The following is a 15,540-nucleotide window of genomic DNA, read 5'->3' on the forward strand; positions in this document are numbered from 1 at the left end:
CACACGCAGCTCACACGCAGCTCACACGCAGCTCACACGCAGCTCACCTTTGGCTTTACCCAAATCCTCACAGAGCATCTGGCTGATGGTGAGGTTCTGCAGCACAGACATATCAGAGATCATGTCCTTGGACCTGCGGAGGTCATCTATGTGCACCGACTGCCACAGACCTACAGGCACAATGACAGTGATGTCATGCCCTGGGGAACGCAGCCCCCACACGGATGAAGGAAGCAGGTCAGACAAGCTGCTGGACACACTGATTCCAGGTCTTCAGCATTAGAAAGGAAGGTGAATTGGAGATGACAGACAGCCAAACCCACCTCCATGGAATCCCACGTACGATGTTCCTCCTTCCACCCGCGTAAGCTTCATAATAAAGTAAACAAAGACTGAGCATTCTCCCAAGTTCGCCTTGTTGATTTCATTAACAACAGTGTATCTGCAACAAAAGAGAAGTGCTGCTGTCAGACAGAAGTCAAGGCCACCAATCTTTCCTCCATCAGACAAGGCACCCTCCTTCCCCTGCACTCCCTGAGTCACTCTGCCTCCTTCACTCAGTCACACAGCCAAAAGCAAGAACCTGCACTTCACAGGTCATTGCCCGATGACTTAAGCCAGCCCAGTACTGGTTTATTTACACTTGGATTACGAATTATTATTCAAAATTCAATCCATGCTTTCAGTTTCCTTTTACTACAGCACAGAGGATTAGGAATTCCTGATTCTGAAATCCCCAGAAATAGCAAACAAGAGTGTGCAGCCTCCATGCAGCACAGCCAGCAGGGAACCACGAGGGACTTACTTGGCCGAGGCGACGAGCTGAGCATTTTGAGAGCCATCTTCAAAGTCTGCCTGAATAATAAGGACTTTATTTCCTGATGTAGCTTCAAGGAAATCTCTAAAGAGTGAAAGGGGATTTAAAAGAAGAGTTAAAGCAAAACATAAGAGAATGTGGACAGTCAGCTCAGATTAGCTTTGACTGCCATAGGCCAAGGGAGAAGCTAGGAAAGCTATCCTGCAGGGACAGAATACCTCCAAAACCAAATCTCATGCTTAGCACAGTAGAAGTAACTCAGTCTGCACTGAGCTCAGCACCACATGGCTTCTGGTTCCCCTTTCAGTACATTACCCCAAAGTCCTGCCACTGCACCTTCCATACAGATGACCATCTCACAGCAACGTAACAAAACAAACTCACCGGATCCCTTTCAAGAACGAGTACTCTGTGTCAAACTGCTGCAGGAAGAGGATCTGAGGCCTTTGTGCTTTACCCTGCACTTCTCTTTCCAGGCAGGCAGAGTCAGCGCTGGTGAGGAGCCTCGAGAAGGTGGTGACCTGGGAGTGCAAGACATGGGTTTGTTCTCAGCTTCGGAAGGCAGTACAGACTCACATGCCTGCACTCCCAGATGCTGCTGTCTCACTGCAGAGCCAGACTGCACCCCAAAAGTAATTTATCTGACCCACAAGCAGACAAATTGTCAGTATGGGCTGCTACACCAACCCAGGGCCAGCACTGTGTTGCTGGATGCAGTGTATTTAGAATGAATTGTAGAATGGCCTGGGTTGAAAAGGACCACAATGATCGTCTGGTTTCAATCCCCTGCTGTGTGCAGGGTCACCAACCAGCAGACCAGGCTGCCCAGAGCCACATCCAGCCTGGCCTTGAATGCCTCCACGGATGGGGCATCCACAGCCTCCTTGAGCAACCTGTCCCAGTGCCTCAGCGCCCTCTGTGTGACCAGTGTCACTTGGTGCTGCCAGTGCTGGGCAGAGGAGAAGCAGTCAAGGTTTTAAGAAATGGCTTGTCAGCCCCCATAGTGAACCTTTCCCACAAACAGCCCCAAGACAAAGCACGCTCTCTCTCCCCAATCAAGCCAGGAGACAGAAAAATTCTCCAGCCCATCTTAGCTGAAGTTCTTTAGTTCTGGCATAAGGCAGGAGCAAAGCAAAACCTAACACCCACCCCTGCACACCTCAGCAGCAGGGCTATTTAAAGTCACTGCTGCTGTATTATGGCTGTGTGTGAGCAGACACAAACCAAAAGCCTCAGCACAGGCACAGAGCATTTTGAGAGGACCCTACAGGATGCTCACCTCTGTAAAGACTGTCTGGCACTGCGACCCAGAGCTGACGTGAGCTCGGAGGAAGTCTGCAAAAGACGAGTGCTGCTGCTGCTTGAAGTACACATTGGCCAGAGAATTGGTCCCAAACAAACCCCCCGAGTTGCAGAGACGGATCACGGAGTCGGGGGTGGCACAGTTGAGCAGTGCCAGCTGTGCTTCAGCCTTGACACGTGCCATGAGCTGGCTGGGGGGACACGCTGCCTTCAGCCGCTCTGTGATCTGCAGGACCACCGAGGCGCAGGTATCAGAGTGGTAGCCCACAAACACATCTGAAGGGCTGTAATTCTGCTGGTTCACCAGGTGCTCCCTGGTGTCGACTGCAACAAAGTCACGCACCCACTTCTTCAACTCTTTCACTTTTTCTCTCTGCTCCTTGTCCAGGACCGTACTGATATCCAGGTAGTGCTTTTCCAGCCTGTTGATCAGTGGGATGGGGAAGTGCTTGTACACCACGTCCTTCTCCTCGATGACGATCAAACGGAACTTGGGGTGCACCCGGCACTTCACCCGGTGGGTGCCCAGCCCCAGGTCAACGTACTTCTGGCCAGCGAGGTACACGTAGTATTGGTTAAGGGCATCGTAGAGGCTTTCATAGAGGTTCTGCAAGTTGAGGAGCACGACCATTTGGCCGGTTTCCATGCAGACTTTCACTCGGTTGATGTTTCTGCATATCTGGGTGTACTCTTGGTCTTTGGGGAAACTGGAGCCAAAGATAATTTCCGGCTGTTGCCGGGCAGTGAAGAAAGTTTGCTGGAGGATCTGCAGCGCTGCGTAATTCTCAGTCAACACCAGCAGGTACCTGCAATCACCATCCTCACTGCTGCTGTAAATGTTCTGTTGTATCAGGTCAATTCTACTGATATCGTGAGCATTTATCTTTCCTTTTTCTGGTAACTGCGAGGTGAATATTTCCAAGGCATTGATATCATCTTTGCCACTGAAGTTACGGAGAACAACTTCAGCTATGTCTCGAGGCGTGGGCTTGCTTTTAGAGCTCTTAACCAAGGCAAAAAACATCTTTATGAGACTGTAGTAGTCACGCAGTCCAAAGAACTCCCTGTCCTGGGCCTTGCAGATGATTTCATACGCGTTTGCAAAGTGACGAAAATACTGTTCAACCTTGTGCAAAGCCCCCCGATCTGAGCAACAAATTCCCTTTGCACTTTCTATGAGCTCCTCTTTGCTGGGGTCACCACGGGAGACGAAGATGCCTCGATTCATTTTAGCAGGGTCCAAAGCCCAGTTGGAAATCCCAATGAAGCCAACCTTCTTGTGAGGAAGAGGGTCATCATCTATGCAGCCATCTTCCAAAAGCGGGTGCAAAGTCTTCAAAGGCATTTTGGGAGAGTCTTCTGCCAGCCCAATCTCATCTAAAACCACCACAGAGACATACTCCTCCAGGTTCTTCCCATCCTGGAACCGAGCACAGTGCTTGAAAGTGCCTATGATACCCTCCGGAGTAGAGAGAGGGCTGCACTGGAAAGACACCAGATGGATTTGCTTCAGGTCCTTGAACAGATCCGAGTGAGCAGCTTGGCCCTGCATCGCATCAGCCACAATGGTTTTTGCAAGGGATTTGGAGCTGCCAGGCTTCCCAACAAGAAAAAGAGGGATTTTCAGCTCAATGCAGATGACCATCATGAAGACGTTTTCCTTTAAGGCCAAGTTTCTTGCTATGGTGTCTCGGAGCTGCACACCGCTCAGGAATAAATCCTGCATCAAGCTGATTTCTTCCAAAATCTTTTTCTGAGTATCGTAAGGCTCTGGGAGGACCTTGCTGATAGCATTCCTATATGCCTCCTTCTTTTCCAAGGATGCGTGATAGCAGACCCCAACTGCTAGCACCAAGGACCAGATAACGTCGTTTCTCTCAGGGCTCTTCAGACCTCCTTTTTCTTCAAGGTACTTCTCCAACTCTTCCAACAGCAGCTCACTGCGCTTGTAAAACCACTTGAAAACTTCCATGCAGCGCTCCACATCCCGCAGGCTGACAAAGCTGCACTCGTCATCCCTCTGCCTCATGTACTGCTGGGAAACAATCAGCACTTCTGCAATTACCTTCACGTCAGCTTGGTCCACTCGGAAATGTTCGGTAACTCTCTGCACAATCTGCTGTATGTACATTTTCTCAGTTAAGTTGTTCAGCTGCCCAAAATCCCACACTAAGGGGATCATGCTGGGTGGGAGCGCATGGACCCGGTACACAAGCTGTCTCAGTGGAATAGATCCAAGCTTCTCCTTTGTCTCATCGGCTTTCACTCTGTAGCCCAACCCAGCTAATTCCAAGCGCTGAATCATCGTTGGTGTGTGCTTTCGGTAAGGGTTGCAGGCTGCTATGATCTGCAAGCCAGAGCAAGAGACCAAAGGCTTCCCTTCCACCGTGTGGTCACATAGAACTTCCTTGATGCTGCTCACAGCCTCTGTCGTGTTGGCTTCATCAAAAAATAGAACTGTGTCCAATCCATGCTGCTTCTTATTGGCTATAGCAAGGACTTCTGCTTCCTTGATCCTGGCATAAATCATTTCTGCAGTTGTACCTCCGTGGACTTTCACAAGCTTCATGTTCTCTACCTCTACAAAGCTCCTCCGTAACTTGCACAGGAAATTTACCAGCCTGGTTTTCCCACAGCCTGTTTCTCCCATGATAACAACTGGGATGTTGCACCTGAACCGCATCTCAATAGCCAACATCTTCAGCACGTTGTCTGTTGTGAGTTCATAGGTCTCATCAGGGTCTGTTATGTACGAGATTCCCAAAACCATGCACAGCCTGTCTAGTTTCTCAAGACGGGACAAGCTATCGAAAGAAATATCAAAGGGAACTCTCTGGAGTAACAAGCCATTGTACAGCTGTGAAGACATGATGTTCCTCTTGATAATACTGCCGTTCAAAGGATTAATGGCATCAACACCACGAGCCCCATTGGGCTGGAAGTGGAAGCCAATGAACGTCATGGACACACGGTCTCCATTGAAAAACAAATAGGGGTGGTGCTCAGACTCCCACTTCTTCCGAACGCGGAAAGGAAGAAGATCATCTTCAGAAACATCCCCCAGGTTGAAGGACTGCCTTCCTGAACTCTGATCAGAAATGTGTAGGGAGGGCGTTGCAAAATCCCTTGCCATTAAAATCATGAAGGTAACAACAAAGTTTTTGAAGCCTTGCAGAGTGTCCTGGATAAATTCAGGGTTGCAAAAGACAGAAGCTTCACAATCTCTCAATTGAACATTGAGAAACGATGCAAAGTTTCGGAGTTCTGACCAGGAGGGATCCACGACCCCACAGTGCAGGAGGAAAACCTGCAGGCATTCTGCTGGGCTCCCTTCCACAGAGTGTTCTGTATACCAGAACGTGTCCAGATTGCACCCGTTGTCAAATCTTTTCAGATACTGGAAAGGTCTCTGGAAAGCCTCACTATGAAATTCCTCCTCGTCCATTCCTGGGTCTGAAGCATCCCTGGGCTGCCTCCCAAGCGTCTCCATTTCTAGTACCTCCTTGGGAGACTTGCATGTTACTTTAGGGAACGCATCAAGGAAATTATACTTCTGGCTCACTGATACCTGGAGTAGAGGAAAGCAAAATATTTCATCACAAACCCATTGCCCTTGTCTTCATCTGTTTTAATCTCTTCTTACAGTAACCTCACCTAAGATCACAGACGTAACAGAACAGCAACTACTCTGCATAACCATAATGTTCCCCTCCCAGTGTTTTTGGTGATCCCATTCCCTCTAGTCTCCTTCCTGTAACATCAGTCCTTTGTTAACCTCAATCCCTTCTCAGAGCTACCTCAAGGAAAAAGAAAATTAAACCACAGAAACTTGTTATTCATCCATTTCCTCTTGTAAGAACATTCTTATATTTGAGTATAAGTATTCTTAGTACTTTCAAACATGCAAAGCTACACAAAGATTGGATTTTGTGCTTTTATCTTACCTATAAATGTTACAGCAGGACCAGTGATGCTCAAGCTAACAGACCTTCAAAAATGAATAATCCAAGGAAACCACAACAGCTCTGCTGTGTTTTAATATCGTTTCATGCCATCCCACTTTGTAACGGAGATGTGCAACACCCCCGAGACAAACAGGGAACCTCTGAGCTGTATTTACCATTACAGCCTCCACAGCTCGTGTCCAGTTACATACCAACATCAGTGCCAAATGACTGAGAAATTCAGAGATAAGCACTGCTGTACAGACGTGCCTTACCGTTTGCTGTGGCACAGGTGACACCTCAAGGATTTCAATGATGTACAAATGGCACTTCTGTCGCAGCCACATATTTCCTTTAGCATCTGTCAGATACTGCAAAACCAACAGCTTGAACAGAAACTCTGGAACTCCACTTTGTACCTGTCATTAGAATAAATGCAAAGACATCTCCTGTTATTTACTCATCACAACTTCATAGAATCACAGAATAGCTGACGTTGGAAGGGACCTCTGAAGAAGGGCCCCCCAACCCCACTGCTCAGAGCAGGCTGTCCGACATCACATCTAGTCAGGTTTTGAATGTCTCCAAGGATGGAGATCCTACAGCTTCTCTGAGCAACCTGTTTCAGTGTTCACAGCCACCTCAACGCTCAGAAGAGCCCTTTGCTAACTTACACAATCAGTCATCATAAAACATGGCCTAGTTAAATAACTTACTAAGAAACAAAAGCTTCTGCAAGGAAGAGGCATGGGTAAGAGATGTGAACTTACTGAAGAGGTGATGTCAAAATGGAATATCATGGGCTTTGTGGGCTGTTGGCTCTCCAGAAAAGGCAGAAGAGATTGTAGCACTTTATCTTCATCTACTGCTGGCTCTATTAGCCTGATGGTTTTTAGAAGCTCTGTACAGTCAGGCTGCTGTGCTTCCAGTCTCTCATGTAGTCTCTTTACATAGAGGGATTTCCCTGTTATCATAAAAACACCGCAAGAATTAAATCAGTATCAGCTATATAGCACTACAGACATCATAGAATGAAGTGAATCAAACGCTTAGATATAGATATTCTTTGAGATCTCTGAAGCTTTCTAAAGTATATTCCAGAAAAAGAAAGTCTAAATCTTGTCAGAGCAGTAGTCACAGCCTGGAATCAAAGCCAGTTAATTTGCGTTAATAATTCATGTCAGTAGAAAGAGAGAAGTGTCAGATCAGCAAGAGAAACCATCTCTAGAGATGCCTATCACCTCACTACTGCCTGAAGTCTGAATCATTCTTCCTGACCAGATACTTAGGACAGAAAAGCAGGCAAAATGAACCCCATCCTTGTTTTCAATACTGTGTTTTACACGAGAGCTCTTACCCACACCAGCTCTTTTGGAGGACACGATCCCAACATACGAGCTGCCCTTGAACACGCAAGCGGCTGAGTTCGAAGGCTGAACAACTCTGTAGTGATGCTGCAGGTATTGCTGGATTTCAGTGAGGGGCCTCTGGGGTATCATGTGCACTTTGTACTGGCTGAAGACAGAAGGGATGTAGCAGTGCTCCCTCTCGCAGTTGCACAGGATGATGAGGCGATAGGTGCTGTTGTAGCCCTGCAGATGCTGGAACAGCTCCTCTGCTCTGCAGCTGACATCGTAGCTCAGCTCGTCTGCAAACAGCATGGTGTAAATTTTCTCTCCTTCGCTGCCAGGGATGAGGCATCTCCTGAGGAAGAGCCCCACTTGCTCAGCAGTGGTCTGAGGAGTGCACAGGAGAACTTCATCGAAAGTGGGGAGGGGCTGGTTGGGGCTGTTCATGTAAACGGCCAGAGCAGAAGTGAGCACCTCCGAGCGAGGGCACGTGATGAGGTTGGGCTGACCAACGTGCAGAAGATCCTGTGGGAAGTCCCTGGTGACACACTCCCTCTCCCCGCTGGCCAGGCTCTTCAGCCACGCACCAAGCGTGTCCACATCCAGGCACTTCGGAAGGAAGGCGCCCATGTTGCTCATGTAGCACTCCCAGATGTGCTCCAAGCAGGTGGGCAGATCCCTCTCCTCATCCAGCAGTGCAGGCAAGTCAGAAAGAGCCTTCGTTGAGCTGGGAGGCTCGTGGCTCTCAGAGGCTCTAAGGACATCCTCTGCGGTGCAGTTACTTTTTAGGAACGAAAGCATCATCAGCGCTTTCTGGCTGGGCTGCCCCTGCCCCAGCTCTGTGCACAAATAAACCAGCTGCTCAGCTGTGTAGAAGTTCAAGTAGAAATGCTGGAATCGCTTCTTGGACATGAAGCTTTGCCAGCTCTCCAGAAAGCTCTCCATCGTCTTGCAGAGGCGAGGGAGCACATCTGCCAGCTCTCCTTGCCCTTCCAGCCCCGGGATCAGCCTCAAAGTGAAGTCTATAAGAACACACCACTCGCTTTTTGGGGAACAGTGTACCTGAGCAAGCCAGGAGCGGAAGAGCATGTTCCCAGCTGAGTAAAGGTCTATAAAGGCCTGTGCAAGCCTTTGGACATTGGAAAAGGTCTGTGTGAGGACAAAAAAAAACACAACTGATTTTACCAAGTCTCAGCCAGCAAAACCACCCAAGAAACTTCCAATTACAAAGGCTCTGTGCCAGGTATGTCAGGCCCTGTACAAAAGGCTCCCTGGAAGAGGTTTAACCTCAGGAAGCCTGTAAGGAATCCTTTGGTTTTTACACAAGTACAGCAACCCCCTCAGCCAGGAACATTCCCAGCACAGACGGAAGATGAGGATGCTCATCTTCTATTCCATTTCCAGTTTATTTCCCCTCCAACAGGGAACCAAAAAAAGATAGCAGTATCTGTCTGCTACTGCCCAGCCCCAGAACTCAGCTGTAAATCACAGTCCTAAAAGCTGATGTTCAAGCAAAATGCAACCTCAGCTTCAACACCAATAAGCCATTGGGTTTAAAATCTGACCTCAGAGAACTTCTCCACCTCCAGGCCTTGCTCTCCCTTTGCTGACATGAGCATCAGTTTGTTCTGCAGTTCACGAAGCTCTGCCAGAGAGTACTTCCACGACAGTTTGTGATCATCAGAGCTCTCCAGAAGGGTGAGGTGCAGGACGTTGTCCAAACAAACCTAACAGATAGTAAATCAGTGCTGACGTGCAATGAGGTTCCATGGCTGAGGCAGCAAGAAGAGCACTTGAGAGACACCGGTCCCCCAAAAGAAACCATGTAAAGTAGCAGTGAAGTTACAGCCCATTTCTGACAGTCACTGACATGCCAGCAGAGCTGCCTGTGGGTGACATTGATCAGAAAACAGCAGTCTGGCACAGCAGCAGCTCAAGCAGAGAGAAGCAGCCTCACCTTCCGGCCATCAGCTGGTGCTTCAAGAATGTACAGTCCTCTGCTGTTGATGGTGGCTGCCAGGGACAGTGATGACAGCTCCACAGACCCATGGCTCTCCTTCACTGTTTTCAGCCACTCCAAGTGCTGAGCTGATGCACGCTGTGGGGAGAGAAGATGTGGCATTGCCCTTATCACTCTGACTTGGCATTTCTATCCAGGCCACTATCTGTGTTCAGGAAAAACAGCTTGGGCTGGCTTCAGAGAGCTTCAGGATGGGGAAGGAGAAAAGGGCCACAGCCCAACCCTGCAGCACAGCTGCTCTTCACCAACACTGGGCTGCAGAACAGAGCCTGCAGCACTTCAGAGCCTCTAACCGTAGAACTGCCCTGCTGCAAAGAATAAAATGGAGTTCCCACTCATTTGCCTTCCCTCTTCTGCACCATCAAACTCTTTCAAAGAGCAAAACTACACCATGTCATGCTTAAAAGCCTCGGCAGTACTCTGAAGAAACCTGTGCTATACGAGCAATAATTGCTGCAGTGAATTTTTGTGCTACGTGAACGTAAGATATTTCCTTTCCTATAACAAGAGCTGCTGCAGTCAGCCTTTGAGCCACAGCAGAACTCACCAGTTTTTTGGGAAGATTCTCATCTGTGTCCAGGGCTCGCCACAGCTTTCGTAAGCAGCGCATGAAGTCAGTAAACCCCGACTCCTGACTCAGCTCGTAGAGCAGGGAAGAATAGCCGTGCACAGTGTCATGGAAACATGCCACACGATCCACATCCATGTCATTCTCCCCAGCAGAAATAGAGGCCAAATCCACAAAGACCTTCAGCTCGTTTATATCTTCAATGAGATAAACACGTGAATAAGGAATGAATCAAGTGGATTTACTGCAGTTTCCTGACACGCTTTTGTAGAAGATGCAGAAAGAACCTTTGAATAAAATCTCCAGTGCAGCTTTCCTCCACCCATACCGTCACCCATTTCATTAGGATTTCACCTGAATTAACAGCATCCTTGGCTTCTGGTTTCTATCTGCATTACCATGAATAGCACAGGCTCACAGCCAGGACTGAAGGGGTGTGTGTCTGTGTCAGAGTAAGACAACTGACCCGACAGACACAGAATTCAGACTGCTGCCACCCTGTTACACGGATAACCTCTGTTCTCTTAAGCAACCAACAGTGGCAGGAGTTACAGTGCTCAGACCAAGCCCTGCTCTGTATCATGGTAGCCACTGTGTACAGCACAAGACTACAATGTCATGTTTACAGGGGCTACGTCACATCATGTTCCATGCTGAAACTCGTGAGGGATGCTGGTAACTGTAATAACAGAAGCTGTGAAAGCATAAAACAGATGGGTCAGGGACACGGCATTCCTCCTGCCCCCCACACAAACTAGCATCCCTTCTGGTACCATCTGCCTAATTTCAGGGTGAGCAGCACACACCTTTCAGTGCTTCTCTGACCCAGCAGACAAACTCCTTCTGCTGGGCCAGCTCCCTCAGGCATTCCCGACGGTTCACAGTGATCCCCTGCAGAAGTTCCTTGGCACGTATAAGCTCAGAGCTGATGAAGTCCAGTTTTTGTGTCTTGCGCGATTCAAGCTCTTCTGTCTATGAAGCAAGCAGTAGAAACAAGCATTCATTCTGGGAATGGGAAATACAGCCTGTTTTCCAAGGGAAAGGGAAGCCCTCTGCAGACATACCCCAAACAACATCAGATGATGACATCTTCTCTCTTTTAAGAAAGATTACACACAAGCACTTCATTTGAACACTACAGTTATCCCAAATAAGTATTCTAGGGCACAGACTGGCCTGACAGATCACACAGAACCAAGAAGGTTCAGCTCTACTGAAACCTCCAGCCAACACCCTGACAGCAGAGAGCTGAAAGAACAAATACTTACCATGTACAGCAAGTTTTCCAGGACACTGAAGTCACCAGAAAGGTTCAAACTCTCCTTGACATTATCAATAATCTTGGCAGCATCAAAAGTTAAATGCATTTCGTGATACTGCTGGATCTGCTGGAAACGCCGATCAACCCAACGCTTCCCTTCCTCGGGCTGAAGTTCACAGATGATGTTCAGCTCTGCTTTGATATCTTCAGGATGATCGGTGAAATCCCGAAAAATTCTATCAACTTCAGACAGAGTGAGACTTCCAGACCTGAGATCCTCATACAACCTCTTGTAACTTGTAAAGCAAGGGGAGATTAGTTCATCAAGAACATCATCGAGCTCCATTACAGGAACAGCTTCCTCCTCATCTGAACTATCATAATCCTCTCTTGCTTCCATGGCAGCTTCCTCCCAGAACTGCTGGAAGATCAGGCTGTCTTTAAAAGTGTGCATTTTCTGGGCACATTCTTTCAGCTCTTGGCTCAGCCTGAAGTAGGTCTGTATGGGTCTCTTTCCCACATTCACAACTCTATTCAGTTTTTCTGAGTGAAGATCTTCTGAGTGTTGACGATCCACTTCACCAACATACACTTTAAAATAGAGACAGGTCAGAGGTCAGATGCCTCACCCATACGAGCCTTAATTCACCTAATCTGTGCTGCAAGAAGCAATGCACGTAGGGTCAGCAGACCCCTACAAACACTGTTTGACACACAAGTGCTCACCCACAGCCCCAGATGCTCCAGGTTTATTTTCCCCATCCCTCCCCATTCTTCCTATAGTTTTAGAATAAAACCTGCTTTAAAAGTTCAGTAGTTTTCAACAAAAATTGCATTTTCTGGTGTTGCCACCACTTGAAGATTGCTTCCCCAAAGCACTACCTGTCACAGATGCCTGCACCCTCCTACACATGTTCAGAAAGGTTCCTATTGCTTTCTTCTCTTCCATGATGTGTGTTACTTCTTCTCGTCTCCTCCGCAGCACTTCTTTCAGTTGTCTCAGCAGTTCTTTTTGCCCATCTAACAGCTGCTTGTGCTCTGAAAGAAAACCCATCTGCGGTCACTAGGATGGTACTTCCCCCTGTGCACCTGTAGCTCAGGGTTGGATCAGCACAGCCACCAACACTGCAATGCAGGCAGGACAAGCTGTGAGCTCTACACAAAGAATACAGAGAATGGCAGCACTAATAAATGCTGAAGCACCTAATTAGCGTAACTAATCACTGAAGTAATCTTAACAGAATGCACCATCAGTCACTGCAACCATGCAGCAAACCCACAAGGCCACCCTGAGCAGCACACTTACTCAGCTCCCAGACAAAGATAAACTGATTCTCATGCTGAAAAATCTCTTCCAGATGTTTGATGAGGATGCTCCCTTCCTGGAGATCATTGGTGATGCTCATGAACACAGAGTCTGCTTTGGCCATTACAATTCTTGCTTCGTTTGTAAGCTGCTCTTGGAGCTTTGTGTTTGTTCCTGTTCAAGAAACAACATGTGGAAAACCTAGATCAGTCCTGCTTCACTAAATTATAGCTTCTGCCTAATTTTTATGTCATAAAACAGAGTATTTCAATTTCCCATTTGAATCCCCATCCAAAAGCGTACGAACTCAACACAGCATCCTCTGATCCTCCACATTTACCTCAACAGAAACTGCCAGGACCTCAGGACAGCACTTCAGATACCTTCCCACAGAGATCCCGTACCCCAAACTCATGGAACACATTTCAACCCACTCACATGACAAAGACCTGCATTTTTAGGTAGCAGTAACCTATCAGAACACACAGACATACCATTAAAGCTGAAGATATATCTGACGTCAGGCCATGTAAGCAAGTGGTGCAAAATCTCATCAAAATCATCCTGAGAACTCTGAATCTTTCTGGGCCACGACTTCACAATGATAGTTGACACCAGCTGGCTGAACTGGTGCATGTTGTCCATGTTGTAGGAAGATATCATATCCAGGAGATTGCTCTGGGTCTGCACAAAGCACACACACCAGAAAGAAGGAACGCATCAGCATTTTGGGTTGTGCCAGGTCTGTCTCAGGAGCAGGCACTGATTTCAACAGTGCTGAGGCGCTTTCTAAAGCAGCCACATGACATGAGTGATGCAAGCAGCCGCGACGTGATGAGCACTGCAGACATTTCTCATGGACTTTGTGTAAGTGGATCCCGATTTCTTGGCCATACTCTGGTCAGTTTGAACTAAAACAGCCCACAGCAACTCAAGCCATCAGGAAAAGGTAGCTAACACTTCTTCCATCGCAACATGCATCCCTATAGAGGATTTCTTTGAAAAAAGAAAGGCTTTTCCTGCCCTGAGGGAAAACAATACCTGACAAGCTGCAGTAACAGCCTCTATGGCACAGTTTTCAAAGCAGCAGCCAATGGAACGGTCGAGATCTTGAAGTCGGTTGTGCAGACAGCAGTAAGCTAAGATTTGGTTAACTGGATCCTCCTGCAGGGTAAACAAGAGATTACTCATCAAATTCCCAACGTTTTTTTTTTTCTCTTTCTGTAAGAGTGCTATTAAGACAACAACAGGAACTAAGCCAAACTTGTGAGCTTCCTAGTGGAATCAAGCATTGGCCGTGTATCGCTTACCAGGGACTGGAAAAGATCAAGCATAAATGCTGGAAAAATCTCCTAGTTTCCCTCTGAAGCAGGCAGTAAGTCTCTCCTATCTGAGTTTCCATCAGGAATTACTTTTTTCTGATGGAAAAAAAAATCTTTACAGCCAAGGCAGAAAGCAGATGAGGAGATTTAATGGCTCAATTTCAAAGGGACCCACACAGTGCGTGCAGCTGAGAGCCCCACAGCAGCACCTACATAACGGGTGCTTCTGCAAATCCTCGAGTGGTAATTTACACTTCCTTAAAACTAACGGGGTGGTAACTGCTCAAAGTGCACGAATTCCTTTAAAATAACAGGATATCTATCAGTCAACGCCAAAAATGGCAGGACAGCAGCCGGGCTGTCAGCACCCTGCAGTCCGACACCAGGAACACAGCACACTATGCTGTAGTTCACGTTTCATGGCCAGTTTTTCAGCCTCCAGAACACGGCTTGTAGCAACAGTGCCCATTTGCATGACAAAAGCCAGTGTTCTCATGTGCCCATTCAGGCTCTAGAACTTATTCCGCAGGCACAGGAGAAAACCATCCATCCCACGGCTCCCAGTACCTCCTGAATCCTTCTCTCCAAATCCTCCAGCAGAGTGCTCCTCCATCTCTCAGTGAACTGCTCATCTGGAAAGCTGATCTTCACAAACTCATCCCAGGCCTGCAGGTAAGAAGCAAGCAAGCCCAGAACACTAAATGCTACTGCTCAAATCAGGAGAATATCACTACGCTGAGGAGTCCACACTCCTCAAACAGCCTGCAGCCCTTTCAGATGTTTCCATTCCAAGGAAAAAAAAATCCCTTCTGGAGCTGCAGAACGTGATCTTTGAGCCCAAACAGCCCTAACGTGCCCCTGTTATGAAAGGAGATGTGGATAAACAGCTCCCACCTTGATACTGGCACCTGCCCCAGGCTGAGGCTGTAAGGAGCTGCTCTGTGCTGGAGGACCCTATGAGCCCAGTGAGCAAATTACATGTCCAGGAAACACCAGCAAGGGGCAGATCATCATCCCAGCACTGCCCCTTAGAGCAGCAGAGAAAAAGCCCAAAATGAGCCTCAAAGCACCCAACACAGCCCTCTGCTGTGCTGTTCTAAAACTGCTGAGTTGAAAAGCATCTCAGCTTGTGATACGCCTCAGCTTGTCGCATCGCCTCTTTCTGCCTCACTCCCTCCCCAGCCACAGCAGCAATGCTCCTCATTGCACTCAGACTATACAGTCAAGCGACAATAAAATATTTTCATTCTGATTAATGGAAGCTGACAAACCTCAGGTTCAGTATTAAAAGTGAACGCCACATGGCGGTAGTGTTCCTTCAGCAACTTCTGGCTTAGAGCATTTTTGAACCACGCTCGAGCGTGTGTTAGGGTTGCACTGAGCACCTCCTCCAATGGATTTTCCAGTGCTGTTTCATCGCTCAGAACCTGCTGCACACAAGTGAAGAAAAAAAGGAAGATCAGTTCAAGCGGGACAGCAACTGATTTCAAATAAATATTTCTAAAAGAGAAGGCCTACGTGCATCAGACAGCCATGTGAGGTGGGTGCAACCCCCCAGCAACTGAGCAAAAGCAAGAGAGGCTGGAAATGCAAAGATTACAAACAGGCAACTTATCAACTTCCATTCCAGGGAACAAATATAAAGAGGAGA

The 15,540-nt window shown here is 47.8% G+C and overlaps 1 protein-coding gene across 3 annotated transcripts in view; it reads right to left on the reverse strand.

Annotated features, from left to right (window-relative positions):
- Nucleotides 1-15,540, reverse strand: part of RNF213 (ring finger protein 213) — a 48,565-nt gene that overhangs the window by 21,829 nt on the left and 11,196 nt on the right. For 2 of the 3 annotated variants that reach the window (XM_042892595.1, XM_042892594.1), the window contains exons 14-32: nt 15,161-15,319; nt 14,457-14,555; nt 13,609-13,731; nt 13,062-13,251; nt 12,568-12,741; nt 12,144-12,299; nt 11,269-11,852; nt 10,807-10,972; nt 9,980-10,197; nt 9,370-9,510; nt 8,978-9,139; nt 7,421-8,561; nt 6,834-7,027; nt 6,339-6,482; nt 2,097-5,687; nt 1,202-1,338; nt 806-901; nt 324-442; nt 48-170 (exon numbers count right to left, since the gene is read on the reverse strand). In XM_042892595.1, the coding sequence (XP_042748529.1) occupies nt 48-170; nt 324-442; nt 806-901; nt 1,202-1,338; nt 2,097-5,687; nt 6,339-6,482; nt 6,834-7,027; nt 7,421-8,561; nt 8,978-9,139; nt 9,370-9,510; nt 9,980-10,197; nt 10,807-10,972; nt 11,269-11,852; nt 12,144-12,299; nt 12,568-12,741; nt 13,062-13,251; nt 13,609-13,731; nt 14,457-14,555; nt 15,161-15,319 (7,717 nt within the window). The remainder of the gene's footprint in view (nt 1-47; nt 171-323; nt 443-805; nt 902-1,201; nt 1,339-2,096; nt 5,688-6,338; nt 6,483-6,833; nt 7,028-7,420; nt 8,562-8,977; nt 9,140-9,369; nt 9,511-9,979; nt 10,198-10,806; nt 10,973-11,268; nt 11,853-12,143; nt 12,300-12,567; nt 12,742-13,061; nt 13,252-13,608; nt 13,732-14,456; nt 14,556-15,160; nt 15,320-15,540) is intronic. The other variant, XM_042892596.1, reaches the window with a different exon arrangement.

Source organism: Lagopus leucura, unplaced genomic scaffold (genome assembly GCF_019238085.1).
Source record: "Lagopus leucura isolate 7727_CA_CO unplaced genomic scaffold, USGS_WTPT01 111-11_obj-0_obj, whole genome shotgun sequence".
Taxonomy (NCBI): Eukaryota; Metazoa; Chordata; class Aves; order Galliformes; family Phasianidae; genus Lagopus; species Lagopus leucura.